Source organism: Xenia sp. Carnegie-2017, unplaced genomic scaffold (genome assembly GCF_021976095.1).
Source record: "Xenia sp. Carnegie-2017 unplaced genomic scaffold, XeniaSp_v1 HiC_scaffold_13, whole genome shotgun sequence".
Lineage (NCBI taxonomy): Eukaryota > Metazoa > Cnidaria > Anthozoa > Malacalcyonacea > Xeniidae > Xenia > Xenia sp. Carnegie-2017.
Window position 1 is genome coordinate 7,965,106 of NW_025813436.1, and position 26,567 is coordinate 7,991,672.

Genomic DNA, 26,567 nt, shown 5'->3' on the forward strand with positions numbered 1-26,567 from the left:
ACGAAGTATCGAGGATCACATTTTTCTCCTTATTCCCGCCATTTTCCCATAATATTTGAAAGAGAAGAACTGGTTTTTTGTTAAATTTGAGGTGCGTTTATGTTTTGACATCGCAGTGATATTGATAAGCATTGAAATACTTTCTTTTCTTTGTATAAAGTTTTTCATATGATAAATTCATGTGAAATACTGAGTTAAGGTATCACTTATGTAATGTTTATATGCAGAATCAGTGTGATTGTTTATTGAAAGAACTGGGTAAATTTGCTATCTCATGCTATAGTGCATTAAGAATGTGAGACAACATATTTTATGTGTATTACAACTACTTATGCTAATTTCCATAATTTCGTAAAAGCACTATTGCCAATACACATTTAATATACACGACAACTTATAGCGACAAGCACTATAAAAAAGTTGTCGTGTATATTTAATGTGTATTATGCTAATTTCTTGTGAAGTTGATGTATGTATATATAGGAAAACTAAGGATGAAATTTTTAAGCTTTTTCAAAAAATTTACGGCATAGACATTGCACATAAGTATTTATTTACTGGAAGTAACATATTTAGCCTGTATTTTATAAAAGGAAGGGCAGACAGTTGAAATGGAGTCGAGAGAAGTGTGAGAAAATCCCCCCTGCTTGGCGGTCCCTTTACATGTAAATGCTCACGAATTAATAGTTTTCTCATTCATGTCAACCAATCTAGGTAACATTTAGACGACAGAAAATTATTAAAAGACATTGGTTTTTACCTGGGGTCAAGAAAATGGCATTTACCTTTGTTTTGGAAAGTTGTTGTATTCTATATGGAGCTTGGTACTTGAAGAAGGTTGCCATTTGGTTTTCGAGGTGACAAGATTATTTAAAATAAATGGTTTGAACCCGGGAGTACTGTTACATGTTTGTAGATGAAGATCGTCCAGGTTAGTATAGTCATGAGAAGGACTGTTTTTGTTGTTGTTGACTGACATTTTGACAACCTTAGCGGTAGTCATCTTCAGAGTCAAAATGTTGAGTCAAAAAGACAGGTTTAAAATGCATATTTCTGGCATTTTGAACTTTGCTTTTTAGCATGGGGCAAGCTTTAAAGCATTTGATTGGCTGTTTGAATGAGGTTATGCAGTAGACACAAGTAGGCAGGGTTAATACTATAAAAATTATGTGTGCAAGCTAATAATGAGGAACATATATCACATTATACGAGTGTACTTTACTCTTGAGTTTGAAAAGAATATAACACGAATTATTTATTACAATACTCTTTATTTGACTCATGGTGATAAAGTGTAGAACAATGAGATCTCAATGATTAGGATAATTTCACGACACGAATCTAAACTCAAAGTTATTTAAATACAAATTGGACCCTTATGGGAAGAGGGTTAAAATTTATTGGCCAAGTTAAAAATAATTAGGTGCAGGAAATACGAATTAGGAATGACAATGCATGGGCAAGATTTAAATGGGTCAGTTTCCAATTTTGGTTATAACTGTATACATTTTTTTGTCAAAATGTGAAACGCTTATCAGTAAAAAGTAGGTGTATCTTCACTTATGAAAATTAGTCAATCTACCCATTTGCAAAATTATAAGGAAAAATAGATGAAAACTCTATTCACATTTAGTTTGCAATCTGTATGACTATCAATCTCAAAACACAAGAAACTTTTCTAAGGTTCCAACCAAAAAAAGCGATAATAACAATTTAGGTTGCCTCGCACTGTAAAGGTACAACTTTAAAATCTGTGGAGAAGACAATAGCCTCTTGTTCTCTCAGTAACAGTATAGTGTAAACTCGACCAAAGTATTGAATATTGATATAGTCTCATAAATAGTTGCTTTTATCTCGACCAAAGTATTGAATATTGAAGTAGTCTCATAAATAGTTGCTTTTATCAGCATAACATCGGATATTAAGAAGAAAAGAAACGGGTCTTTGAAAACTGCTCAAATGGCAACATAAAACAAGCATTTATTGCAGTGAGAAAATAATACTTGTATTCATTACAATTCTATAAAAAGGCCCGATAAAAATTACTTGGCCAAACAATTTAAAAGCACAAAAATTTAGGAAGCCAGTTGTTGTCCATTTCTACATGAGTTAAGCCAAAATCAACCATGCAACCAAAGGCAAAAAAATGGATGTGAGTTTTGCTGCAGCATTGAAACCAGTGGACGACATCATAGACTCTCTAGCTTCATGGAATCCAGAAATTGGCCCATCTTTTGCATCCTGAGCTGCAACTGCAATTAAATACACATAACAGATTTAAGCTACTTAATATAAAATGGGATTTTAACTTTAACAGGATTTCTCAAAAAGGGTTTTTTATGTCAGCAATGTTTGTAACAGTTTAAAATTTATGTCGTCAGGCTGCAACTTGTTTTCAGTCATGCATTTAACAAACAAGCTTACATAAGCAGACACATTTACAATGGCAAGGCAAAGCTAAACAGTGACGCTAGTAGCAGATAACTCATAATACGACTGGCAGGAATGTTGTAGACATTGACTTTTTTATTTCCAAGTAATCATATGTGGATGAAAAATTGTTAAAAATTGTAGTGAAATTGCATTTTCCTTACCCATGTTAACAATAGTCAACAACATTGCAAGTGCTAAGAAAAGTTTGGTATTCATTTTATATCGCCAAGTCTTCAGAGGATAAATCTATGGTGAAATGTAAAATGATGATTATTATTCGATGTTTCTTTAAAGCGAATTGAATTTGCTGAGGTCATTCATGAAACATAGCAAATTTCCAGCTTTCATGATCACTGTTGAACGATTTTGCTCGCAGTTCAAGAATTCAGCATTCGAAATCAAAACAGAAATGCAAGGTTGACTCTGGGGATATAACTTTACGTAAATAGACAACTTGTTTTGTTCGTAGACACATTGTTGATCAATGAAGGTGAAATGTGTGAAAAACTTAGCGTAAAACACGTTATTTGAAATAGCTTCATGATGTTTTAAGTGCGCACAAGATGTATTGTCACTAATGTTCATGAATTTTGTTATAGTTTTTAACATGTCTAAACTTGAGTCGTGCTGTTATATCACATGACAAAAAGTTGTTTCTGCCTCCATACAACTTTAGGGGACAAACCACGTTCATGATGGGATGATAACTGTAATCTTATATGACAAAGGTTTCCAGGGGGTAAGAATGTGTCGATTTAATTTTTTATCGAAGAAATACTTGACGTAACTTGTATATGTAGATATTTTCAACCATATAAACTGGTCTGGTCCTTGTGAGATCATTATACAATGAATTGTATCTGGAGTCATAAGAGAGCGTTATATGCAACGAGTACCAATTACATCAACCACGAAAAGTAATTCACGATTTTGGGTGGAGATGATTTTGGGTGAAGTTTTTTAATACTCCATTGTTTGTATCGTTAAAAAGCTTCACAAAGATCAAATTTATGATTAAAATCGAAGATTCTGTTGGTTCATAGATAAATATGCGATCTGCTATTGAAGCAAATAAACAGCACAAAACTTGTTAAATGTAAAATATTTGAAGAACCTCTGATTTCCATTCTCCGTGGCAATCTTACTTGTTGTTGGTTTTTGGCTAAATTTCGAAATATTTGTAGGATAAGAATGACATAAAAAGCGTTCATTTAGCGGCAAAAAAGCAAGAAAATTTGCTGCTCAAATATTGAAGTTAGTGTTACACGTAAAACTGCGTAAAAGCAATCTTCAGCTTTGTTATGGACTGCGTATGTTTCAAATTTCGCCAATTTTTTTTTTATTTACAAAAAAGGACAATAAGAAATAATGCAATAATAAGAAATGAAAGAAAGAAGTTCAAGTTGTAGTTAAACTTTAGCAATGACTAAGTTAACAAAAAACGTCTTTAAAAAAGACCATTGCATACCTTGTTGTCTTGAATAGAAACTGTAAGTCGATCCAACGACTGTGTGCTGGTGTGTGCTTGTTTCTGGCATTTTAAACTTGACTTTTCAGCATGGGGCCAACTTTGAAGCATTTGATTGGCTTATAATGTACAAGAAGCTGTGTTCAAATACACTATGGAAGAGAATAAATCATCATTTGCGTAATTAAAGATAATCAAGTAAACTTCAAGGAAGATTCTTTCATGAGAATACTGTGATGGACAAATTCTTGAACGACCAGGCTGCAATTTTCTACCGATGTAGATTAATCAGAGATTTTATGCTGTTTGAAAATTGCTGACGCAGTTTTCATAAAAAGAATGATTTAATTCGATGTTTTTTAAAAGGTTTTATCAGTCAGTGTTTGTTGTATTTTTATTTAAAAACTTGATAGTGGCTTTAAGTGACCTCATTTCAGCCCAGAGGCTCTGCGTGCTTCGTTTATTCATTAACACATATGATTTGATTTTCTTCTTATTCCCTTTCAAAAATGGTATCCTCAATTCATAACCAGCCAATCAAAATATTACCTGTGAGACCCATGCTGATTAGCCAATGCCATTAAAGATATAGTGCAAAGTGAAAAACAACACACATCGCTGGTAGATTGATTGAAACGATTTGTTTTCAAATTATCAACTTACCAAATACCAAGTTATGTATTTCTCGGTGAGGACGTTCTTACTGACTGTTTTATGACAAATGAAACTTTTCTTACTCTACAAAGACTCTCTACAAAGGTTTATTTAAAGCTATCTTCTTGTACTGGAATACGTTAAAATAATAAAAAAAAACCCAGCAATTTATAAGGCAAGTAAATAGTTTTACTTGCATCACAACATTATTAATGCTAAAGTCTAATGATAAAAAAGTGAAGATTACTGTTATGGGTGTTGGAATATGATGGGAAAATTTGTTATTTAATGTCGTGCGCGCATTTTATGTAAATGTTACACAATGCCAATTTGAGGAAGTAATTTTTAACCATGTACAAATAGGTGTTGTAAAATGGGGAATGAAATCAACACATCTCCCGCAAAGCTCTGACATTGACATCACCACCTTTCTTCACATCTTTAGTATCATAGATATCCTGCTGCTGGATTGACGTCACAAAAATTGATCATTTAGATAAAAAATAGAAATTGTCTGACATACAAGTTGCTTAAACAATATTGCAGACTACATGTATTTTTCTTTTACATTTGACGATTGAGAGAAAATTTTCTTCTATGGACAAAAGGCTTCTTTTGTGGCTATTTTCCTCACTTCGCTAGTAAAATAGACGAAGTTTGCATATTGAAGTTTTGATTTGTTGAATTCACTTAAATGAAAGAATTTTTATCAGAAAAAAACAATCGGTATATAATTTAATTGCAGGTTTATCCAAGAAAGACTGAAGACTCGGTGATAAGATGAATGCCAAATTTTTCTTTGCACTTGCTATTTTGTTGGCTATGGTTAACACGGGTAAGGAAATCGCTAAGCAAGTTCGCTTACCATGTATAAGATTACTGTCGTCTGTCCTACTATTCAGAGGAGTTTAAACTTTATTCTTATACATTAACTCTTATTAGAATGTAACTGATTTCTTTCTAGCTGTTTCCTTGGCCGAGGAGATTGATGACTCCTATGACTAAGGTGCAGATCCTGGGCATCAGGACCTTTAAGACAGAAAGAGAGCCTAGAGAGGTTTACCATTTTTTACTCCATGATGATACTCGAACGTATGTTGTACTTTTGGACTTTATGCATTTTCTGTTCACCAATCATACAGAAAACATGAATTTTAATTTAAAAACGGCCAATGTTGCCATATGGAAGTGCTTTAGCCTGCGCTAAGATGAAATGAAGTATTGAGGATCACATGCTTCTCCTTATTCCCGCCATTTTCCCATAATATTTGAAAGAGAAGAACTGGTTTTTTGTTAAATTTGAGGTGCGTTTATGTTTTGACATCGCAGTGATACTGAGAAGTATTGAAATACTTTCTGTTCTTTGTATAAAGTTTTTCATGTGATAAATTCATTTAAAATACTGAGTTGAGGTATCACTTATGTAATGTTTATATGCAGAATCAGTGTGATTGTTTATTGAATGAACTGGGTAAATTTGCTGTCTCATGCTATAGTGCATTAAGAATTGGAGACTATATATGTTATGTATATTATAATTACTTATGCTAATTTCTTGTGAAGTTGATGTATGTATATATAGGAAAACTAAGGATGAAATTTTTAAGCTTTTTCAAAAAATTTACGGCATAGACATTGCACATAAGTATTTATTTACTGGAAGTAACATATTTAGCCTGTATTTTATAGAAGGGAGGGCAGGAGTCAAGAAAAGTGTGAGAAAATCCCCCCTGCTTGGCGGTCCCTTTACATGTAAATGCTCACGAAGTAATAGTTTTCTCATTCATGCTAACCAATCTAGGAAACATTTAGATGACAGAAAATTGTTGAAAGACATTGGTTTTTACCTGGGGTCAAGAAAATGGCATTTACCCTTGTTTTGGAAAGTTGTTGTATTCTATATGGAGCTTGGTACTTGAAGGAGGTCGCCACTTGGTTTTCGAGGTGACAAGATTATTTAAAGTAAATGGTTTGAACCCAGGAGTATTGTTACATGTTTGTAGATGAAGATCGTCCAGTTTAGTATTGTCTTAAGAAGGACTGTTTTTGTTGTCGTTGACTGACGTTTCAACAACCTTAGCGGTAGTCATCTTCAGAGTCAAATTTTGAGTCAAAAAAGCCAGGTTTAAAATGCATATTTCTGGCATTTTATACTTTGCTTTTTAGCATGGGGCAAGCTTTAAAGCATTTGATTGGCTATTTGAATGAGGTTATGCAGTAGACACAAGTAGGCAGGGTTAATACTATAAAAATTATGTGTGCAAGCTAATAACGAGGAACATATATCACATTATACGAGTGTACTTTACTCTTGAGTTTGAAAAGAATATAACACAAATTATTTATTACAATACTCTTTATTTGACTCATGGTGATAAAGTGTAGAACTATGAGATCTCAATGATTAGGATAATTTCACGACACAAATCTAAATTCAAAGTTATTCAAATACGAATTGGACCTTTATGGGAAGAGGGTTAAACTTTATTGGCCATGTTAAAAATAATCAGGTGCAGGAAATACGAACTGGGAATGACAATGCATGGGCAAGATTTAAATGGGTCAGTTTACAATTTTGGTTATAACTGTATACATTTTTTTGTCAAAATGTGAAACGCTTATCAGTAAAAAGTAGGTGTATCTTCACTTATGAAAATTAGTCAATCTACACATTTGCAAAATTATAAGGAAAAATAGATGAAAACTCTATTCACATTTAGTTTGCAATCTGTATGACTATCAATCTCATAACACAAGAAACTTTTCTAAGGTTCCAACCAAAAAAAGCGATAATAACAATTTAGGTTGCTTCGCACTGTAAAGGTACAACTTTAAGATCTGTGGAGAAGACAATAGCCTCTTGTTCTCGCAGTAACAGTATAGTGTAAACTCGACCAAAATATTGAATTGTAGTCTCATAAATAGTTGCTTTTATCAGCATACATCGGACGTTAAGAAGAAAAGAAACGGATCTTTGAAAACTGCTCAAATGCCAACATAAAACAAGCATTTATTGCAGTGATAAAATACTGTATTCATTACAATTCTATAAAAAGGCCAGATAAAAATTACTTAACAAAACAATTTAAAAGCACAAAAATTTAGGAAGCCAGTTGTTGTCCAGTTCTACATGAGTTAAGCCAAAATCAACCATGCAACCAAAGGCAAAAAAATGGATGTGAGTTTTGCTGCAGCATTGAAACCAGTGGACGACATCATAGACTCTCTAGCTTCATGGAATCCAGAAATTGGCCCATCTTTTGCATCCTGAGCTGCAACTGCAGTTGAATACACATAACAGATTTAAGCTACTTATATAAAATGGGATTTTAACTTTAACAGGATTTCTCAAAAAGGGTTTTTTATGTCAGCAATGTTTGTAACAGTTTAAAATTTATGTCGTCAGGCTTCAACTTGTTTTCAGTCATGCATTTAACAAACAAGCTTACATAAGCAGACACATTTACAATGGCAAGGCAAAGCTAAACAGTGACGCTAGTAGCAGATAACTCATAATACGACTGGCAGGAATATTGTAGACGTTGACTTTTTTATTTCCAAGTAATCATATGTGGATGAAAAATTGTTAAAAATTGTAGTGAAATTGCATTTTCCTTACCCATGTTAACAATAGTCAACAACATTGCAAGTGCTAAGAAAAGTTTGGTATTCATTTTATATCGCCAAGTCTTCAGAGGATAAATCTATGGTGAAATGTAAAATGATGATTATTATTCGATGTTTCTTTAAAGCGAATTGAATTTGCTGAGGTCATTTATGAAACATAGGAAATTTCCAGCTTTCATGATCACTGTTGAACGATTTTGCTTGCAGTTCAAGAATTCAGCATTCGAAATCAAAACAGAAATGCAAGGTTGACTCTGGGGATATAACTTTACGTAAATAGACAACTTGTTTTGTTCGTAGACACATTGTTGATCAATGAAGGTGAAATGTGTGAAAAACTTAACGATAGCGTAACACACGTTACTTGAATAGCTTCATGATGTTTTAAGTACACACAAGATGTATTGTCACTATTGTTCATGAATTTTGTTATATTTTTAAACATGTCTAAACTTGAGTCGTGCTGTTGTATCACATGTCCAAAAGTTGTTTCTGCCTGCATACAACTCTAGGAGACAAACCACGTTCATGATGGGATGATAACTGTAATTTTATATGACAAAGGTTTCCAGGGGGTAGGAATGTGTCGATTTAATTTTTTATCAAATAAATATTAGGCGTAACTTGTATATGTAGGTATTTTTAATCATATAAACTGGTCTGGTCCTTGTTAGATCATTAAACGATGAATTGTATCTGAGATCATAGGAGAGCGTTATATGCAACGAGTACCAATTACATCAACCACGAAAAGAAATTCACGATTTTGGGTGGAGATGATTTTGGGTGAAGTTTTTTAATACTCCATTGTTTGTATCGTTAAAAAGCTTCACAAAGATCAAATTTATGACTAAAATCGAAGATTCTGTCGGTTCATAGATAAATATGCGATCTGCTATTGAAGCAAATAAACAGCACAAAACTTGTTAAATGTAAAATATTTGAAGAACCTCTGATTTCCATTCTCCGTGGCAATCTTACTTGTTGTTGGTTATTGGTTAAAGTTCGAAATATTTGTAGGATAAGAATGACATAAAAAGCGTTCATTTAGCGGCAAAAAAGCAAGAAAATTTGCTGCTCAAATATTGAAGTTAGTGTTACACGTAAAACTGCGTAAAAGCAATCTTCAGCTTTGTTGTGGACTGCGTATGTTTCAAATTTAGCCAATTTTTTTTTATTTACAAAAAAGGATAATAAGAAATAATGCAATAATAAGAAATGAAAGAAAGAAGTTCAAGTTGTAGTTAAACTTGAGTAATAACTAAGTTAGCAAAAAACGTCTTTAAAAAAGACCATTACATACCTTGTTGTCTTGAATAGAAACTGTAAGTCGATCCAACGATTGTGTGCTGGTCTGTGCTTGTTTCTGGCATTTTAAACTTGACTTTTCAGCATGGGGCCAACTTTGAAGTATTTGATTGGATGATGATGTACAAGAAGCTGTGTTCAAATAACACCATGGGAAGAGAATAAATCATCATTTGCGTAATTGAAGATAATCAAGTAAACTTCAAGGAAGATGCTTTCATGAGGATACTGTGATAGACAAATTCTTGAACGACCAGGCTGCAATTTTCTACCGATGTAGATTAATCAGGGATTTTATGCTGACGCAGTTTTCATAAACAGAATGATTTAATTCGATGTTTTTTAAAAGGTTTTATCAGTCAGTGTTTGTTGTATTTTTATTTAAAAACTTGATAGTGGTTTTAAGTGACCTCATTTCAGTCCAGAGGCTCTGCGTGCTTCGTTTATTCATTAACACATATGATTTGATTTTCTTCTTATTCCCTTTCAAAAATTATATCCTCAATTCATAACCAGCCAATCAAAATATTACCTGTGAGACCCATGCTGATTAGCCAATGCCATTAAAGATATAGTGCAAAGTGAAAAACAACACACATCGCTGGTAGATTGATTGAAACGATTTGTTTTCAAATTATCAACTTACCAAATACCAAGTTATGTATTTCTCGGTGAGGACGTTCTTACTGACTGTCTTATGACGAATGAAACTTTTCTTACTCTAGAAAGACTCTCTACAAAGGTTTATTTAAAGCTATCTTCTTGTACTGGAATACGTTAAAATAATAAAAAAAAACCCCAGCAAATTATAAGGCAAGTAAATAGTTTTACTTGCATCACAACATTATTAATGCTAAAGTCTAATGATAAAAAAGCGAAGATTACTGTTATGGAAGTTGGAATATGATGGGGAAGTTTGTTATTTAATGTCGTTCACGCATTTTATGTAAATATTGCACAATGCCAATATGAGGAAGTAATTTTTAACCATGTACAAATAGGTGTTGTAAAATGGGGAATGAAATCAATACATCTCCCGCAAAGCTCTGACATTGACATCACCACCTTTCTTCACATCTTTAGTATCATAGATATCCTGCTGCTGGATTGACGTCACAAAAATTGATCATTTAGATAAAAAATAGAAATTGTCTGACAAACAAGTTGCTTAAACAATATTGCAGACATGCATATACATGCATTTTTCTTTTATATTTGACGATCGAGAGAAAATTTTCTTCTATGGACAAAAGGCTTCTTTTGTGGCTATTTTCCTCACTTCGCTATTAAAATAGACGAAGTTGCATACTTAAGTTTTGATTTGTTGAATTCACTTAAATGAAAGAATTTTTATCAGAAAAAACAATCGGTATATAATTTAATTGCAGGCTTATCCAAGAAAGACTGAAGACTCAGTTATAAGATGAATGCCAAATTTTTCTTTGCACTTGCTATTTTGTTGGCTATTTTTAACACGGGTAAGGAAATCGCTAAGCAAGTTCGTTTACCATGTATTAGATTACTGTCGTCTGTCCTACTATTTAGAGGAGTTTAAACTTTATTCTTATACATTAACTCTTATTAGAATGTAACTGATTTCTTTCTAGCTGTTTCCTTGGCCGAGGAGATTGATGACTCCTATGACCAAGATGCAGATCCTGGGTTTAAATCTGTAAGCCGCGTAGGTTTCGTGGAAGCCGCAAAACTCACATCCATTTTGTTGCCTATGGTTGCATGGTTCATTCAGGCTTAACTTGATGTAAAACTGGACAGACAACTGCATGCTCAATTTCTCTATTGTGATTTATTCTTAGATTAATAAATAAAAGTTATTGGGGGTTTTCTTATTGTTCCGTTCAAATGTCGTACCTTGCACTGAATGTTAAATTAATTCAGTGATAAAATTTTGGCATTTTGATGTGTCTATTCGAGGGGTCCATGTCACTGACATACCATTAACATACGAATTTTCAAACAAGATACTGTTTTACCATTTCCCCAAATCCTAGTTGCATATAGTTTACAGCCATATGCCAAGATAACGGGGAGACGCAATCCTGGGTAAAACAAAAAGCTCCTGAGTAGAGCATGCGCACGATTTTCTTTTCGTCTTGAAGAATCAATTGGAATCGTTCAGTTGATTTTTGGGATAAAGTAAGAAAATGCAATATTATGTACATTTTTGTACATAATTTGTGACATACACTGCTTGTACACATTTCACCCTCGTCCAACACTGTTTTCAATGTTCAAACCCACAGGTTCAAACCACATGTTACGATCGTATCGTATTCAATTTTCGCAAACATTTTGAATTTTGTTTGTGTCAACAGAAGAATATTCTCTTACCATTCACATCACAAATTGTCTCCTTAAGATTTTGTTTGATAAATGCCTGGCACAGCGGGAAAGGTTAGCTTACACGAGTGGAAGACATATGAATGTTATAGCTCAGACTGTATTCGGACATTTTGATCTGTTCTGGTTTTCGATGAATTATCAACTTTATTGGAACAGTGAAATATGCGCGTTTGTACCATCACAAAAAAACACCATACGCTAGATGAGTAGCTGTGACTAACAAAAAAGAAAATTCAACGGAAAACATGATTGAAACGAAATGTTTGTAAATCCATCCAAGATGGTCACAATTTTTAGATGTATGACTGCAAGTACATCAAACTTGCATTTTCTTAACATCTTGTTCTTACGTTCTTCAAGGTTATTTATTGCAATGCTGCAGTAGCTTGGGAGGCTAAACAGCCACTTGTGGTTGAAACAATTGAAGTTGCACCACCTAAATCAGGAGAAGTTCGTGTTCATATTCTTGCTACAGGTGTATGTCATACTGATGCGTATACTTTGAGTGGGGTTGATCCTGAAGGAGTATTTCCTTGTATTCTTGGACATGAGGGAGGTGGCATTGTGGAGAGTGTTGGAGAAGGGGTAACCTCTGTCAAACCAGGTGTGTATGGTGAATTGGTTTCTAAGTAAACACAGTATTTATTTGTAACTTTTATTTCGCTACAGGTGACCATGTTATTCCTTGTTACATTGCTCAATGTCGTAATTGTCAATATTGCAAAAGTGAAAAAACAAATCTTTGTATTGCTGTCAGGTAATTTTGCTCATTATTAACTATCCTTCAGTGTATTTGATTTTTGTTGTGTGTAAACTAAGAGATTAAGGTCTTGTGTGATTTTGTATTGAATATTTTATATATTTATAGGTCAACTCAAGGCAAAGGTTTGATGCCTGATGGTACAACAAGGTTTAAATGCAAAGGAAAAAATATTTTTCATTTCATGGGATGTAGTACATTTAGCGAGTATACTGTAGTTGCTGAAGTGTCGATTGCTAAGGTACTACTTTTATATTTTATAACAACTTGTCTGTTAAGAGCATTTATGTATGAATTCATACATTATTTAGGTGTCTGAAGCTGCACCACTAGAGAAAGTGTGTCTACTTGGTTGTGGCATATCAACAGGTTATGGTGCTGTGGTCAATACTGCCAAGGTAGGGAAACTACTAGCTTTTGTTACTTAATGCTCATTCCCAGAGCCAATAAAGAAAATTAGCAATGTCTGCACAGGTGGACAATGACAATTTTTCATTTGTGTCAACCTATTTAATCATCATTGATCCATGAAAAAAGTTCTGAAGCAAAGGAAGAGGTGCTCAACATGTAAAGTCTTGATTAAGGCTATTGGTACTAGGATTATATTTTAACTGTAGCTGAGACAATGTGAACGAGGAGATGGTACTCCATACATAAAAGTATTTTACTTTTCCCAAAGCTCTGCCCTATAATGAATGCTTTAATTGATATAATCTACCATACAACGCTTGAACAATGCATTTTTTGCTAAGGTTGAAGCTGGTTCAACTGTTGGTATTTGGGGTCTGGGAGCAATAGGTCTTGCTGTTGCTATGGGCTGTAAGATTGTTGGTGCATCTAGAATCATTGGTGTAGATATAAATCCAGATAAGTTTAAACTAGGTAAGTTTTTGAAATCTTATTAGGATTTTTTGAGTTTTGACTTAAGACCTTAATGGAAAATCTCTTCTCTTTTAAGGTACAAAATGTACATTTCATCATTTTGTATTTTTGTCTAGCAAAAGAGTTTGGCTGCACTGAATGCATTAATCCAAATGATTTAGATGAACCAATTAACCAGGTTTGTTTGGTATAATTGATTAGGATTATAGGCAAAACTTTTTGTCTACATCTTATGTGCTAATAAAATATAACCAATTGCTCGACTTTAATGTTGTTAAAAAAGTGCTGGTTAGCATTGGAAATTTGTTTTTCACATATTTTTTCTTGATATTGTTTGGCAACAGCAATTCGCATATTATATCTGTTTTAAGATGACAACAAAATAATTTTACAGTTGCATTTAATTTGATCTTGTGTAAAAAGTCATATTGATAACTTCTTTTTTGTTTTGTGAATTTGATTAAATGTGCGTTATCATTTTATGGAGGTTGAACAACTAGATCTGTTTTGTTTTTTCCCTCTCAATGAATGAATAGGTTTTGTCAAAAATGACAGATGGTGGTCTAGACTATACATTTGAATGTATTGGTAATGTTAAAACCATGGTGAGTTGAGTATGAATTTTATCTTGAAACTATTGATGTAAGCTATGGTTTAGAGTCAATTAATCGTGTTTTCTTATACAACGTTACGAACAACGTATGGGCAACTTGATAAGTTAATACAACATTTCGTGCTTGTAATCATAAATTAGTTGAATTACAACGATCAAAAACTGAAAAGAACAATCCTGCAGGTTTAAACTGTATTGGCTAGAGATATGTTTCTTGCTTAAAACTGAGAGACAGGTGTTCCGTTTTAGCGTTTTGCCTTGGAGTCTGCTCATCGTGGCTGGGGGACATCGGTTATCATAGGAGTAGCCCCCGCTGGAGCAGAGATTTCCACTCGACCATTTCAACTGGTCACTGGTCGAGTGTGGAAAGGAACTGCTTTTGGAGGTTAGCTCTGATCGAGTGGGTTTGATTTAGGTTACAAAAACACAGACAAACCACGGTTGAAAACACAATTGTTAATACTTCAGGTTGGAAAAGTCGTGATGATGTTCCAAAGATTGTTGAGGAATATATGACTGGGAAAGTAAAAGTGGACGAGTTTATTACGTCAAAGATGATGTTGGAGCAAATCAATGACGCTTTTGAATTTATGCACCACCAAGTCGGCAGGAAGTATGTGAATTATTGGTATAGTTATCTTAAAAATGCAAGGAATAGTTACCTTAACTTTCAACATCAGATCACTCCTAACAAAGACACAATGCTGGAGTATATAAAGATTCAAGTTTTAATATCACATCACTTCTTACGACACTAAACCGAACTTTCAGTGATATCGACTCAATTTTCAACATCAAATCGCTTCCAATAAAAACATGAGAATTAAGTTTCCGTGATAACTCGCTTATGATTAACTATTTTTACATCTTTTTCGTTTAGTTTACGAACGGTGGTTGCGTTTCAATGACATTCAGAAAATGGAATCTTAAGTACAGTGAAGCAGGTCGTCTATAAACGATATCGTAACTTTACTGCTGTACAATATATTTTTTTCTGGAGTCATTATCACATTCTGAAAAATTTCTGTCATGTTGAAAATATATACTGTACAAATGTTGAGGTCTTAGAAGAAATAGCTTTGGGTGGGTAAAATAGTTTGGGTTGAGTATCCTAATTGACTTAATCTCCCCCTTGAGCAAATGAAAATGAGCCCAATGCTTTCTTCTTTTTGGTTACTTTTGATTTATAAAGAAACTTTAAAAATCAAGGCATTTTAGATAAGAAATGAAGTCAGAAAACACTTCTTTTCGTATCTTTAACTTCTACAAAGCAAACGAAAATTCCGAAGGGGTGTTAGTAGTTAATGATATGATCGCTGGGGAGGTCATTGTATTGCTATTTATCCATTACTTTAATTCTAGAATGTTACAATAATGTTATCATGTGATGGTCGATATTTGTGTTTCAAAGTATGGTGCACCATTTGAGTCCAGTCTTCTTGTCAGTATATCACATCCTGTGTCGGTGACAAGTAGCGTTTGTTCAAACTGTGCCGATCTTTTACCATCCTAAATATAAGCATGAAAATCTAAGTGAGTCATGTGACCACATATGTATGTATATAGAAGTGCATTTGACTAGCAATGATAGACAAGAAGTTTTTTTCACCAGCATGTACAACTCATTCGTCTAAAATGGCCTTGGGCATGCCATGTAGATGAGAAGTGTTTTTAAGGAGTTTCGTTGTATTTAAATTTAACTTTCTAAACTAACTTTTTAATGATAAAAACCTACTTGGGTGACCGCTGTCCAGTTATCTGGCCATACATCATCACGCCATGTACCTAGAAATTACAACATTATAGATTTCTAAAACTACATCCAACGTAATTTATGGTTAAAGTTTTCATGTTCAAGCACCTTCGTTAATCATTGGTTCGATTGTGAACACGTGACCTTTCTTCATCACACCAACAGCCTTGTTTTCTGGGAGGGTAATTGAGTCAATTTCTTTATGTCAGAATGTTATTTTCTATGCTACAATAAACACTCATCATTTCTTACTTGAGTAATGAGGAACATTTGGTGCTGTGTGAAATAATCTAAAGAAAGGAAAAACTTAAATTTCTAATTTAGGTATCTTCATCATCTACAAGATTTTGAATGCAATGAAACTCATTGCTCAATCTACCTGTGTATGCCATGACCACAATATGTTCTAACAACTGAAAAACCATTACTATTTGCATGTTTTTGAATTACGTTACCAATCTCCCTGTAGCGAACACCAGGTTTAACTGAAGAGGAACAAAAAGAGAAACGTTTACTTACTTGAAAAATTTTAAGGTGTTCAAATTATTTGCATTGCAATGACAAGATAGGTCAGTTTTCAAACCTATTTTGATTGCTTCTTGCAGACACTCGTGTGTAATTTTAACCAACTTCTTGCTTCCCTCATCAACTTCGCCAACAAATAACGTCTCGTTCAGATCACCATGGAAACCATTGTGGTAAACTGAGATGTCAACTAACATGAAAAACAAATTTTAGGAAACAATAAGAGTAAAATTTTGTACAAAGACTAAAATTTACATACTATTTAAAATATCTCCATTTTGTACAGGTCTTGCATCAGGTATACCATGACAAATGACTTCGTTTACTGAGCTAAATTTTTAAGATAGATAAATAAAAACAAAGTTTGAAAATTTTTAGTGCAGATACAATGTGAAGTTTTCCAAAGCACAAAATTCTTTAAATTTCTGCATGATTTTTATTTTGCAAAATATTTAATAATTGAAACACACCAATCATCCTTTAAAGCAACTTAAAACAAAACACTTTTAATTGTAAATTACAAAAACCCAAAACAATCAAGAACATGACAAGTTATTCATACTTACGTACAACACGATTTTGGAAATCCATGATAGTTCAAGGGCGATGGATAACAATCTCTCTCGATACATGCCTAGGACAAAGAATGAATGGAACTTAAGTTTTTTTTTTAATTTGTTATATTATAATGTAGCTATGAATATAAACCTCGTGAACAATTCTGTCAATTTCATCTGTTGTTATACCGACTTTTACAGCTTTTGCTGCTTCATCAAGAACTTCTCTTCCTAACTAAAAGAAGTTGTGATAATCAAATATGAATTTGTAATAGTCCATACTCTACATTTCAAGTAAATGTTTCTAATTGATTCTATTTTTGCAGAAGAAATACCTTGCAAGCGAGATGCACGCCACTGATTTCTTCATTATTCAGTATTTTGATCATTGTGTTACCACGAAGTTCCATTTCACTTATAGGATTGCCTTAGATATAAAGAGAGAAAGAATGGTGTATTGCCAATGGTGTTATCTATGTTCAATAATATGTATTGATTTGTGCTAAATGTAGTTCAAACCTGTCTCAGCATAGTCTGGTCGTTCTATATGAATGGGAACCTCTCTTCTTTCACTCTAAAAAATAGTAAACTATCTTCACTTCTTTAAGTTTCTTGGTGACAAGTGAAACTTTCTATCAAGAAAATTCAATATTTGTGATAGAAGTAGTTAATTTTAGTTATTGTACCAATTTTGCAGGTCGTATAGTGCCAGTGAACCTATAGCCTGGCCATGGATTATAAGAAGATACTTTATTGCCTAGTAAATTATAAAATTATCAGAATGTCAAAGAGCAATGACTGAGTACGTAAATACGAAAGAAAATATGACCCTCCGAGCTACCTGTTTTTTTGTGCTTTTTTTTGTGTTCATTCCATGCCTTCTTAAAGCACTCCTGATTAAAAAATGCGAATATGACGATATTATCTAGTGCAGCAACTATCAAAAACAATTGTTAGAACGTAATAAAGACGTACGACCAATGACACACCGTGACACTCGTTTTAAACACATGAAAAAATGAAACATGTCACTAGAACCTGTGAGCAAAAATAACTTCCTTCGATGCCTTGCTTCAAGCAGGTCGGACACTGAAGTTTAGATTGATTTTCACAACCAACTCTAGTGCAAGAATGAACATTCATATCCAAGACGGTAGCCATATTGTTGTCCAGTCAGCATTTTTTATATTATTGAGATCAGTTTGAAAGTTTCAAAGTTCGTGGTGGTGGTGGGTGACACTTGTACAATGATGTGGATCTAAACAATTTTATGGGTATGGGTATTGAATCCTTTCTTCGTTATTAGTTGCATATTTTGATTGTGAAAGGGAAGATGGGGGATGGTAGACGCGATGGCTTTTTGATAAAATATTGTTTAAGTTGTGTTTCAGCTGCAGTCGCGGAATCGGGTATGTAACTATGATATTGTTCTTGTGGTAAATTTTTGTCTGCCTTTGAAAGATGATTCCATGGAATTATTTAAAAGTTTTTAAACTTAATATTGGTTACATCTAGTGACTTTTCCATTGGACATTACAAAGACACGTCTTCAAATTCAGGGAGAAAAGACATCAATGGTCACAAATGGGAAGCAACAACCTTACAGAGGAATGGTAAAAACAGCTTATGGAATTGGTAGGTGTATACTTTATATCATACTTGATTTATTTTGAGCATTCAAGTTTTTCCTGTGCTGATTGAAAACAGTCCAAATTAATTTGGGGAACAGAAGCTTTAACATGATTTTGTTGTCATGTGGTATTTACCCAAGACATGTTAAATGTTGGTTTTCTTCATTTCCTGTCTCATGTTTTCACACATTTTTTGTTCATGTCAAAATTTATACTCAGATAACATGCTTATTTTTCATTGATTTAGTAAAAGAAGAAGGTTTTCTTTCGTTATGGCGAGGCATTCGTCCAGCAGTGCTAAGACATTTAGGTTTGTAAATAAATTATTTATATTCGGCAAGCCAGCAAAAAATCACGCTTTTTTAAAATTACATTTCCAGGTAGCAATAGTCACATTAACATTTGCATGACATTGCTCAATGAGCCTTTCCATGATTCGTGACATAGTGCATTGTTAAGATTCCATTTCGTAAGATCAAAAGGGGGGCATGAAAGTCATCTTGGTTCAGATAGTCATGCTAAAATTCTGGCATCTTCAAATTCATTTCTTGAAAATATTTAAAATTTTTATTTATCATTTCCAGTTTACTCTGGATCACGAATGGCTGCATATGAGATGATTCGTGAAAAAGTTTTGTTAAGAAATGATAATGGTTCTTTTCCTCTTTGGTAAATATATACTGCTGTAACTATTTATCTTTTCCATTTTTTCTATACTTATTATCAATAATTATTTATCAAATCAGATTAAGGCAAATTGATGAATTGGCTGCAGAAAAATGTTTTAAACTGTCAGTGTAGGTATTGATGAATGCAGAACAACAGAAAATAAGAACACTCTTTACACACAAAAAAAATATAAACTAAGATAACGTGTGTCAGTGTAGGTTGTGATGAATGAACAACAGAGAATGAGAACAGTCTTTACACACAAAAAAATATAAACTAAGATAACGTTTGTCAGTGTAGTTAGTGATGAATGAACAACAGAGAATGAGAACAGTCTTTACACTACCTAAAATATAAACTAAGATAACGTGTGTCAGTGTAGTTAGTGATGAATGAACAACAGAGAATGAGAACAGTCTTTACACAACCTAAAATATAAACTAAGATAACGTGTGTCAGTGTAGGTAGTGATGAATGAACAACAGAGAATGAGAACAGTCTTTACACTATCTAAAATATAAACTAAGGTAACGTATGTCAGTGTAGGTAGTGATGAATGAACAACAGAGAATGAGAACAGTCTTTACACTATCTAAAATATAAACTAAGATAACGTGTGTCAGTGTAGGTAGTGATGAATGAACAACAGAGAATGAGAACAGTCTTTACACAACCTAAAATATAAACTAAGATAACGTGTGTCAGTGTAGGTAGTGATGAATGAACAACAGAGAATGAGAACAGTCTTTACACTATCTAAAATATAAACTAAGATAACGTATGTCAGTGTAGGTAGTGATGAATGGACAAAAGAGAATGAGAACAGTCTTTACATTTCCTAAAATATGAACTAAGATAACGTGTGTCAGTGTAGGTAGTGATGAATGAACAACAGAGAATGAGAACAGTCTTTACACTATCTAAAATATAAACTAAGATAACGTATGTCAGTGTAGGTAGTGATGAATGGACAAAAGAGAATGAGAACAGTCTTTACATTTCCTAAAATATAAACTAAGATAACGTGTGTCAGTGTAGGTAGTGATGAATGAACAACAGAGAATAAGAACGTTTTTTACACTACCTAAAATATAAACTAAGATAACGTGTGTCAGTGTAGGTAGTGATGAATGAACAACAGAGAATGAGAACAGTCTTTACACTATCTAAAATATAAACTAAGATAACGTATGTCAGTGTAGGTAGTGATGAATGAACAACAGAGAATGAGAACAGTCTTTACATTATTTATAATATAAACTAAGATAACGTGTGTCAGTGTAAATAGTGATGAATGAACAACAGAGAATGAGAACAGCCTTTACACTATCTAAAATATAAACTAAGATAACGTGTGTCAGTGTAGGTAATGATGAATGAACAACAGAGAACGAGAACAGTCTTTACACTATCTAAAGTATAAACTAAGATAACGTGAGTCAGTGTAGGTAGTGATGGATGAACGACAAAAAATTAGAACAGTCTTAGTCAGACTATTGAACAAGAGGACTATAGCTATATTGCTATTAAAATTAAAATGATCTTTCTCTCCAGCCTTATAACTCTAGGAAAGTTTTTCTCTTTAGGAAGTCAATAATTGGAGGTATTAGCTCAGGTGCCATCGGTCAATTTCTGGCTAGTCCAACAGATCTTGTTAAAGTTCAAATGCAAATGGAAGGAAGACGTATTCTTGAAGGAAAACCACCAAGGTAGGGTGAGGTCTGCGAATCAGAAGTTTAGTTTATGAATTTAATGAATGAATTTATTTTGATTTGTACCAAACCTGTAATAACCGTTCTATTTTGTTCATTTTTGTTAAATCAGATACCGTGGAACGGCTCATGCGTTTTCAAGTATTGTTAAGCAGAATGGTGTGAGGGGACTGTGGCGAGGATGGCTTCCTAATGTACAAAGAGCTGCTTTAGTTAATCTTGGAGGTAGGTAGCTAGTTGCTTTGTACCTACAACGATTGTGTATTCAGATTAAAAAATGCATGTGACTTTTGTTTCATATTTAGTGAAGTAGTTTTACGTACGATGAAGAAGTAGTTTTACGTACAATGAAGAAGTAGTTTTACGTACAATGAAGAAGTAGTTTTACGTACAATGAAGAAGTAGTTTTACGTACAATGAAGAAGTAGTTTTACGTACAATGAAGAAGTAGTTTTACGTACAATGAAGAAGTAATTTTACGTACAATGAAGAAGTAGTTTTACGTACGATGAAGAAGTAGTTTTACGTACAATGAAGAAGTAGTTTTACGTACAATGAAGAAGTAGTTTTACGTACAATAAAGAAGTAGTTTTACGTACAATGAAGAAGTAATTTTACGTACAATGAAGAAGTAGTTTTACGTACAATGAAGAAATAGTTGTAAGCTAAGAGTAGACTGCCTGATGTTTTTCAAAAATATGCTATCATATAACATTCCTTTCTTAATAGATTTAACGACTTACGATTCTGTGAAACAGATCCTAATCAGTAATACAGATCTTGAGGACACGGCTATAACCCATATGTTGTCAAGGTAAATAAACACTCTTTAAAAATGAGCGAACTATGGTGGATTGTTGGTTTTACTCTGCTGTACTGTAGTTGTAAAAATTGTCCAGCTTGTTTTGATGGAATTCTGCACGAATTTTGTACAATGGCAATGGAAAAAACAATAGTTAAAGCATTAAGTTAGATCATACCTTGTTATCAGTTCATAATATAACTTTTTTTTACCGTTTTTGTAAAATTTACTTTTTCTCTGAGAAATTTTGCTAAGAAATATGTAGGGAAATCTTGCCACGGTAAATCTTCTGGAAGTTGACACAAAAAGAACTTGGCTTATAGCTACAGTCGACACTTTGTTCCCGTTAGGATTAGAGTTATGTCTTGGCTTTGAAGATTCTTGTTTCTCGTACACTGATTAAACATAATACATGGGAAAACATTTCAGGTGTAATCGCTGTCCGCTGATCTGATTTCTTTAGTTATATCTTTAAATTCTCGTAGTATATCGGCTGGTTTGGTTGCTGCAACAATGGGAACACCAGCTGACGTCATCAAAACTAGAATCATGAATAATCCTTCGACGTATAAAGGAGTGATCGATTGCTTTATGACTGCTGTAAGTTGCAGCATTTCTTAAAATTTTTCGATTGATGTTTTGAACTGCGTTGTACGTCGAAATTAAAGCTTGGAGAAAAGTTTCTTTTTTCTTGATATATTCATAATAATTTTGATGGGCTTATTTAAAAAGTTTGGTTAAAAAGCCTAATGTCAAAAGGCTTTCCACCACACGTAGTGTTATTAAACCATTTCGTGTTCATGAAAGTACTTTTGAAAGTACTCCTCCATCTTGTTACTTCCTCTATCCACTTTCTTTAGGTATAACCACGCTCTTTACTCCTGAGCACTGTCTTTCATACGCCTAATCACTAAACATCGTTACTCGTAACCACTGTCTACACCTATAACCATTTCGTTACTCCTAAGTCCTCTGTCGTTTCATTTTGTAGGTAAAAGAAGAGGGTTTTTTTGCACTGTACAAAGGATTTATTCCGACTTGGAGTAGAATGGTAAGTCAAATTATAATGATATATGTTACAGTAAATTGGATTATCAAATAAAGAATTGAGTATTAAAACATCAAATAACTCCTGGATGAAGACTTTAAACTGAATTTTTGTCGTGTAAAGTTTTAACGTCGCTGCTATTTATATCGTCATGTATTCCCGATAAAAATATTGAATGTTTGTTGAAAAATGATGACAGATGAACTAATTCTTCTTTACTTTAGGCACCATGGTCGATGACTTTCTGGTTGGTTCACGAACAGATCCGTAAATTAACTGGAATATCAGGATTTTGACCTTCATATTTTATCTCATTTCCCATTCATTAAATGAATGAGAAATGAGACAAGAATGAGCAAGACACAGTCAATGAATTAATTCAAATTTATATTTTTGCAGTGAATGCATGAATGCGCAAACACTTTGGTGACCAATCATCAATCTTTGCATGCGAAGAAAATTTATAATTATTAAATTTAAATGTGGTAGAACAGAATTTCAAATATATTTGTGAGCAGCCAAACGTTTCGTGTTGCTCAAAGTGTGACAGTGTGTGATCAATATCGATATTGATGATAAATTCACCAAGTTTATGTACGTCACAACGGTATGGTATCTAATTTATAGTCACACCACACACACACGTTATTTAAGTTTGCTTTTTTTAGTTTCTCAATGGCAAATGCTCGTGTTTTTGTTTTCTAAAGTAACATTCATGTACAATGTAGCTATAATTCTTATAGCCAGGAAATGCTGATTATAAAACCACAAGATGTCTAAAAATTTTGAAGCTTTATTACGTGGGCTTGAGTGCTTTTTCCGCTTTATTGAAAATTTAATCAAGCAAACATTTAGCGTGTGAACTTACTCAAAACTATTCTCGCATCTTAGAGAATATTTAATCAATTTCTAAGAATAATTATAAGTCCAGGAACTCTGATAGAAATGGCATTTCACATCTTGTACCAGTTCTGTTTGTGGAGCGTCTTTTCAGAGCAGTTGTTTGCCGAAAAGGGTAGGTTTAATATCATAGGATGGTATTCATGTAACATGTTGATCATTTCAAAGCACTTTTAATAAAAAGTTTTGAAACTAAAAACATTTCACTATTCCACCATTTTTCTCTGATCGCAGTCATCCTCAAATCAGCAAAATGTGCCGATTTATTTGAACAAAGCATTGAGCATCCAAATCACAGAACCACGTCGGTATGTAAAAACAAAATCAAAATATAGTCACCAATGTTTTCTACTACGTCACATGTGACGTAAACATTTACCATTACTTGTGCCTTATTTAAAGTGAATAAAGATTTTTGTTTGACCAAACTAAATAATAATGCGTAATATTTTGTTACTAGTGGTCAAGAAATGTAAATCAAACCAGTTGTTCTATATGCAATTCAAGAGATTCTGCAAAGTCATTTCTTGTTTCGAAATCTATTTCAACAAATGGTTTTGATTTCTTACAAGTCGACATAGAAATGAAAACGGCAGAATGTGCCGTCTGTAAGAACCAAGCAATTCAAGTTTTTATTATGAACAGAAGTTTGTCAGGGAACCAACGTCGCGAGGCTTATCAAATTTTAGATAATTTGACATTGATTAAAAATTTCCCAAACAAAGAGACGAATAGACAGAAAATCGAACATTTTAAGTATGAAGCAAAGGGGAAGAAAAATTTGTCTATTGTGTTACTCTCAGCCGGTAGTTGCACAACTATTAATAAAATTACAATATCTTACTTTGTTTGTGAGAAAAATACAAGTACATTATTGCACCTACCACGTACCGTTGCCCCAAGCAATGGTACATTACGTGTGAACCTCAGCTGTCCATCAAACGCTTTGAGCCTTGGTGGTGAACAACCTTATGGACTATGTTCAAGCAAAGGAAAATGGACAAAATTGTCGCAGTGTATTTGCAAAAAAGGATACACATTGAACTCAGCTGGTGTCTGCACTGGTAAACTATTTTGAACTATGCTACATAACACTTGTTTATTTTTTGTCGTTCTGAGTGAGTTAGCTTGGAAAAATAACATGTCTTTGAAAATAAACTCCCAATCAGCGATCGTAAACTTCCCATCAGCGATCGTAAAATTCAAGTCAGGGGGAGAGAACAATGATTAATGAGTAAATTTTGTACAGTTTTTGGTACATTTTATGTTGACATTACGTAAAATTGTACTATAATCCTGTAGTTTTCTGTCAGAACGTTTTGTCTAATATGTACGGGAATTTTTGTTGTGTTTTGGCAATACAAACATCGCGTGAATTGCATGCGAATTGCATAGAAAATGTTAAATTGTCTATATAGCTACTTGGTGAAATAAATTAAAATTGACATTTCATAATTTCTTTTAAAAGGATTACCAACACTGTCGCCGACTGTTACATCAAAAAAGAAAACAAGCTCTTCTCCTAGTGGTATCATTTCTTCCAAAGGTAGCTAGTTTTGTTCCTTTTCAAAACACTCCGAGGTTATTTTTATAAAGTAAATGGTTTGAACGCGGGAGTATCGCTACATGTTTGTAAATGTAGATCGTCCAGGTTGGTATAGTCCTGAGAAGGACTGTTTTTGTTGTTGTTGACTGACGTTTCGACAACCTTAGCGGTAGTCATCTTTAATTTTATATTCAAAGTTTATATATCGTTGATATTTTTGTGTAGATACATCGTCTGTTCACTTCGATGTTGCAATTGGTTTAATTGTCGGAATCTCTGCCTTTGTTTTGCTTTTTACTATTGCCATCGTCTGTCTCGTTTCCCATTGTAAGTCGAAAAAAGGTAAGGTGGTATGATTTTTGTCACCTTATGATCTGCAATTGAATTTTAGTTCAGAACACAACAGAGTTGAAACTTGAAAATTTAGCTAAGCTTTCAAGCCTGCAATAACTAGGTTTTTCCTGGTCACGCTTCAAAATCAGCATAAACTAATCAAGTTTTCAAGCTTTAGTTCCAAGATGTAAAGTATTTTTTTCTTTTTAACTAGAAAACATGGCCATTAATGTCTTTGTCTCATATATTTTTAGCCAAAGATAATTCAAAGCTCGTCAAATTCATTAGAGCCAGCGACGAAGATTTAGATTATGCTTTTAAAGAATGAGAGTTTACGGGGCTTTTACAATTAGAAAAGACTATTTTTCGTTGACTTAATTCGGTGACGCCAGAAAGGTGGAAGGTGGGCATATTCTCTTACCCAATTATGTTTTTAAAACTATTTTCTTCGTTTGTACGACAATAACCATGACTGATATCAGAGCCATTTTTTAGTTTTGCTTGTTTAAAGGAACACCTCTAAATAGGGATCCATTTCTACAAGGAAAAAAGGGGTAGAGCAGAGCAAGTATAAAAAAAACTTCCTATTTGCTAAGACAAATTATCTCTTCCAAGTTATACGAAGTGGAAGCTAAATTTCGAAAGAAATAAATCATAGAAAAATTGAATATTAACACGATCTTTGCGACGTGTACAATAATGTTCAATACATTGTTAATTGAAGAATTGTTAATTGAAGAGTTGTTTCAATATTTACTTTCGATATAAAAGTCCATTGAACAATTTCATATTTCTGAATTACATCAACAGTAAACAAGTATTTATAATTTCCCTCTTTTATAATCAGCGTTACAGTTGACGTCACATATTTTTGGCATTGGTAAAATTCTGTGTTTGCATCGTCGGTATTATTACAAAAGTAAACACAGAAGCGCTACGTAATCATATATTACGATTGCTGAGATTACGACGCATTGGAAAACCA

General features: G+C 33.3%; 5 protein-coding genes and 1 long non-coding RNA gene across 8 annotated transcripts; 3 read left to right on the forward strand and 3 right to left on the reverse strand.

The window, feature by feature from the left end:
* Window positions 1-1,943: 1,943 nt before the first annotated feature.
* On the reverse strand, window positions 1,944-4,027 carry LOC124455633. The gene is made up of 3 exons (XM_047006284.1): window positions 3,902-4,027; window positions 2,595-2,679; window positions 1,944-2,252 (listed from the first exon to the last, which is right to left on the reverse strand). Exons 1-3 carry the CDS (start codon window positions 4,010-4,012, stop codon window positions 2,110-2,112), a joined length of 339 nt encoding a protein of 112 aa, XP_046862240.1. The 5' UTR covers window positions 4,013-4,027; the 3' UTR covers window positions 1,944-2,109.
* A 1,070-nt stretch (window positions 4,028-5,097) lies between these two features.
* LOC124455593 lies at window positions 5,098-26,315 on the forward strand. Its single transcript, XM_047006255.1, has 7 exons — window positions 5,098-5,108; window positions 23,354-23,818; window positions 23,938-24,011; window positions 24,164-24,767; window positions 25,172-25,249; window positions 25,475-25,591; window positions 25,837-26,315. Exons 2-7 carry the CDS (start codon window positions 23,749-23,751, stop codon window positions 25,908-25,910), a joined length of 1,017 nt encoding a protein of 338 aa, XP_046862211.1. The 5' UTR covers window positions 5,098-5,108; window positions 23,354-23,748; the 3' UTR covers window positions 25,911-26,315.
* Window positions 7,546-11,701, reverse strand: LOC124455643. The gene is made up of 4 exons (XR_006951958.1): window positions 11,691-11,701; window positions 9,486-9,548; window positions 8,175-8,259; window positions 7,546-7,833 (listed from the first exon to the last, which is right to left on the reverse strand). It is a non-coding gene; the product is annotated as an uncharacterized LOC124455643 (long non-coding RNA).
* On the forward strand, window positions 11,625-15,166 carry LOC124455580 (alcohol dehydrogenase class-3-like). 2 transcript variants are annotated; one of them, XM_047006238.1, is made up of 11 exons: window positions 11,625-11,644; window positions 12,212-12,455; window positions 12,521-12,608; window positions 12,720-12,852; window positions 12,923-13,009; window positions 13,364-13,493; window positions 13,610-13,671; window positions 14,030-14,098; window positions 14,356-14,491; window positions 14,575-14,719; window positions 14,987-15,166. In XM_047006238.1, exons 4-11 carry the CDS (start codon window positions 12,742-12,744, stop codon window positions 15,012-15,014), a joined length of 768 nt encoding a protein of 255 aa, XP_046862194.1. In that variant the 5' UTR covers window positions 11,625-11,644; window positions 12,212-12,455; window positions 12,521-12,608; window positions 12,720-12,741; the 3' UTR covers window positions 15,015-15,166. The 2 variants fall into 2 exon arrangements, with proteins under 2 accessions (XP_046862194.1, XP_046862185.1); XM_047006229.1 differs by lacking the exon at window positions 11,625-11,644 and adding an exon at window positions 11,687-11,902.
* LOC124455588 (methionine aminopeptidase 1-like) lies at window positions 14,817-18,178 on the reverse strand. Its single transcript, XM_047006244.1, has 14 exons — window positions 17,980-18,178; window positions 17,783-17,834; window positions 17,628-17,698; window positions 17,461-17,515; window positions 17,277-17,368; window positions 17,093-17,176; window positions 16,951-17,018; window positions 16,644-16,714; window positions 16,443-16,574; window positions 16,239-16,344; window positions 16,112-16,149; window positions 15,968-16,033; window positions 15,842-15,891; window positions 14,817-15,615 (listed from the first exon to the last, which is right to left on the reverse strand). Exons 1-14 carry the CDS (start codon window positions 18,100-18,102, stop codon window positions 15,487-15,489), a joined length of 1,137 nt encoding a protein of 378 aa, XP_046862200.1. The 5' UTR covers window positions 18,103-18,178; the 3' UTR covers window positions 14,817-15,486.
* LOC124455605 (mitochondrial uncoupling protein 4-like) lies at window positions 18,154-23,350 on the forward strand. Of its 2 annotated transcripts, none has more exons than XM_047006269.1 (10): window positions 18,154-18,215; window positions 18,457-18,576; window positions 18,820-18,882; window positions 19,157-19,241; window positions 20,828-20,950; window positions 21,066-21,178; window positions 21,683-21,767; window positions 22,241-22,355; window positions 22,747-22,806; window positions 23,028-23,350. In XM_047006269.1, exons 1-10 carry the CDS (start codon window positions 18,212-18,214, stop codon window positions 23,097-23,099), a joined length of 840 nt encoding a protein of 279 aa, XP_046862225.1. In that variant the 5' UTR covers window positions 18,154-18,211; the 3' UTR covers window positions 23,100-23,350. The 2 variants fall into 2 exon arrangements, with proteins under 2 accessions (XP_046862225.1, XP_046862217.1); XM_047006261.1 differs by having other exon boundaries at window positions 18,170-18,350.
* Window positions 26,316-26,567: the final 252 nt, after the last annotated feature.

What these genes read in the sequence shown, in the direction of transcription:
- LOC124455633 (XM_047006284.1), bottom strand. Translation starts at nt 4,012, where the DNA reads ATGCTTCAAAGTTGGCCCCATGCTGAAAAGTCAAGTTTAAAATGCCAG. An exon ending in TTTCTATTCAAGACAACAAG is followed by an intron (nt 2,680 to 3,901) that starts GTATGCAATGGT and finishes ATTTCACCATAG; the next exon opens with ATTTATCCTCTGAAGACTTG. An exon ending in GTTGACTATTGTTAACATGG is followed by an intron (nt 2,253 to 2,594) that starts GTAAGGAAAATG and finishes ATTTAATTGCAG; the next exon opens with TTGCAGCTCAGGATGCAAAA.
- LOC124455580 (XM_047006229.1), top strand. Translation starts at nt 11,882, where the DNA reads ATGCCTGGCACAGCGGGAAAG. An exon ending in CTGTGGTCAATACTGCCAAG is followed by an intron (nt 13,010 to 13,363) that starts GTAGGGAAACTA and finishes TTTTTTGCTAAG; the next exon opens with GTTGAAGCTGGTTCAACTGT. An exon ending in TCCAGATAAGTTTAAACTAG is followed by an intron (nt 13,494 to 13,609) that starts GTAAGTTTTTGA and finishes ATTTTTGTCTAG; the next exon opens with CAAAAGAGTTTGGCTGCACT.
- LOC124455588 (XM_047006244.1), bottom strand. Translation starts at nt 18,102, where the DNA reads ATGGCTACCGTCTTGGATATGAATGTTCATTCTTGCACTAGAGTTGGT. An exon ending in GAAGTTATTTTTGCTCACAG is followed by an intron (nt 17,835 to 17,979) that starts GTTCTAGTGACA and finishes TTTTTTAATCAG; the next exon opens with GAGTGCTTTAAGAAGGCATG. An exon ending in CTATACGACCTGCAAAATTG is followed by an intron (nt 17,516 to 17,627) that starts GTACAATAACTA and finishes ACTATTTTTTAG; the next exon opens with AGTGAAAGAAGAGAGGTTCC.
- LOC124455605 (XM_047006261.1), top strand. Translation starts at nt 18,275, where the DNA reads ATGGGGGATGGTAGACGCGATGGCTTTTTGATAAAATATTGTTTAAGT. An exon ending in AGCAGTGCTAAGACATTTAG is followed by an intron (nt 18,883 to 19,156) that starts GTTTGTAAATAA and finishes TATCATTTCCAG; the next exon opens with TTTACTCTGGATCACGAATG. An exon ending in AATGGTTCTTTTCCTCTTTG is followed by an intron (nt 19,242 to 20,827) that starts GTAAATATATAC and finishes TTTTCTCTTTAG; the next exon opens with GAAGTCAATAATTGGAGGTA.
- LOC124455593 (XM_047006255.1), top strand. Translation starts at nt 23,749, where the DNA reads ATGGCATTTCACATCTTGTACCAGTTCTGTTTGTGGAGCGTCTTTTCA. An exon ending in GCAGTTGTTTGCCGAAAAGG is followed by an intron (nt 23,819 to 23,937) that starts GTAGGTTTAATA and finishes CTCTGATCGCAG; the next exon opens with TCATCCTCAAATCAGCAAAA. An exon ending in CTCAGCTGGTGTCTGCACTG is followed by an intron (nt 24,768 to 25,171) that starts GTAAACTATTTT and finishes TTCTTTTAAAAG; the next exon opens with GATTACCAACACTGTCGCCG.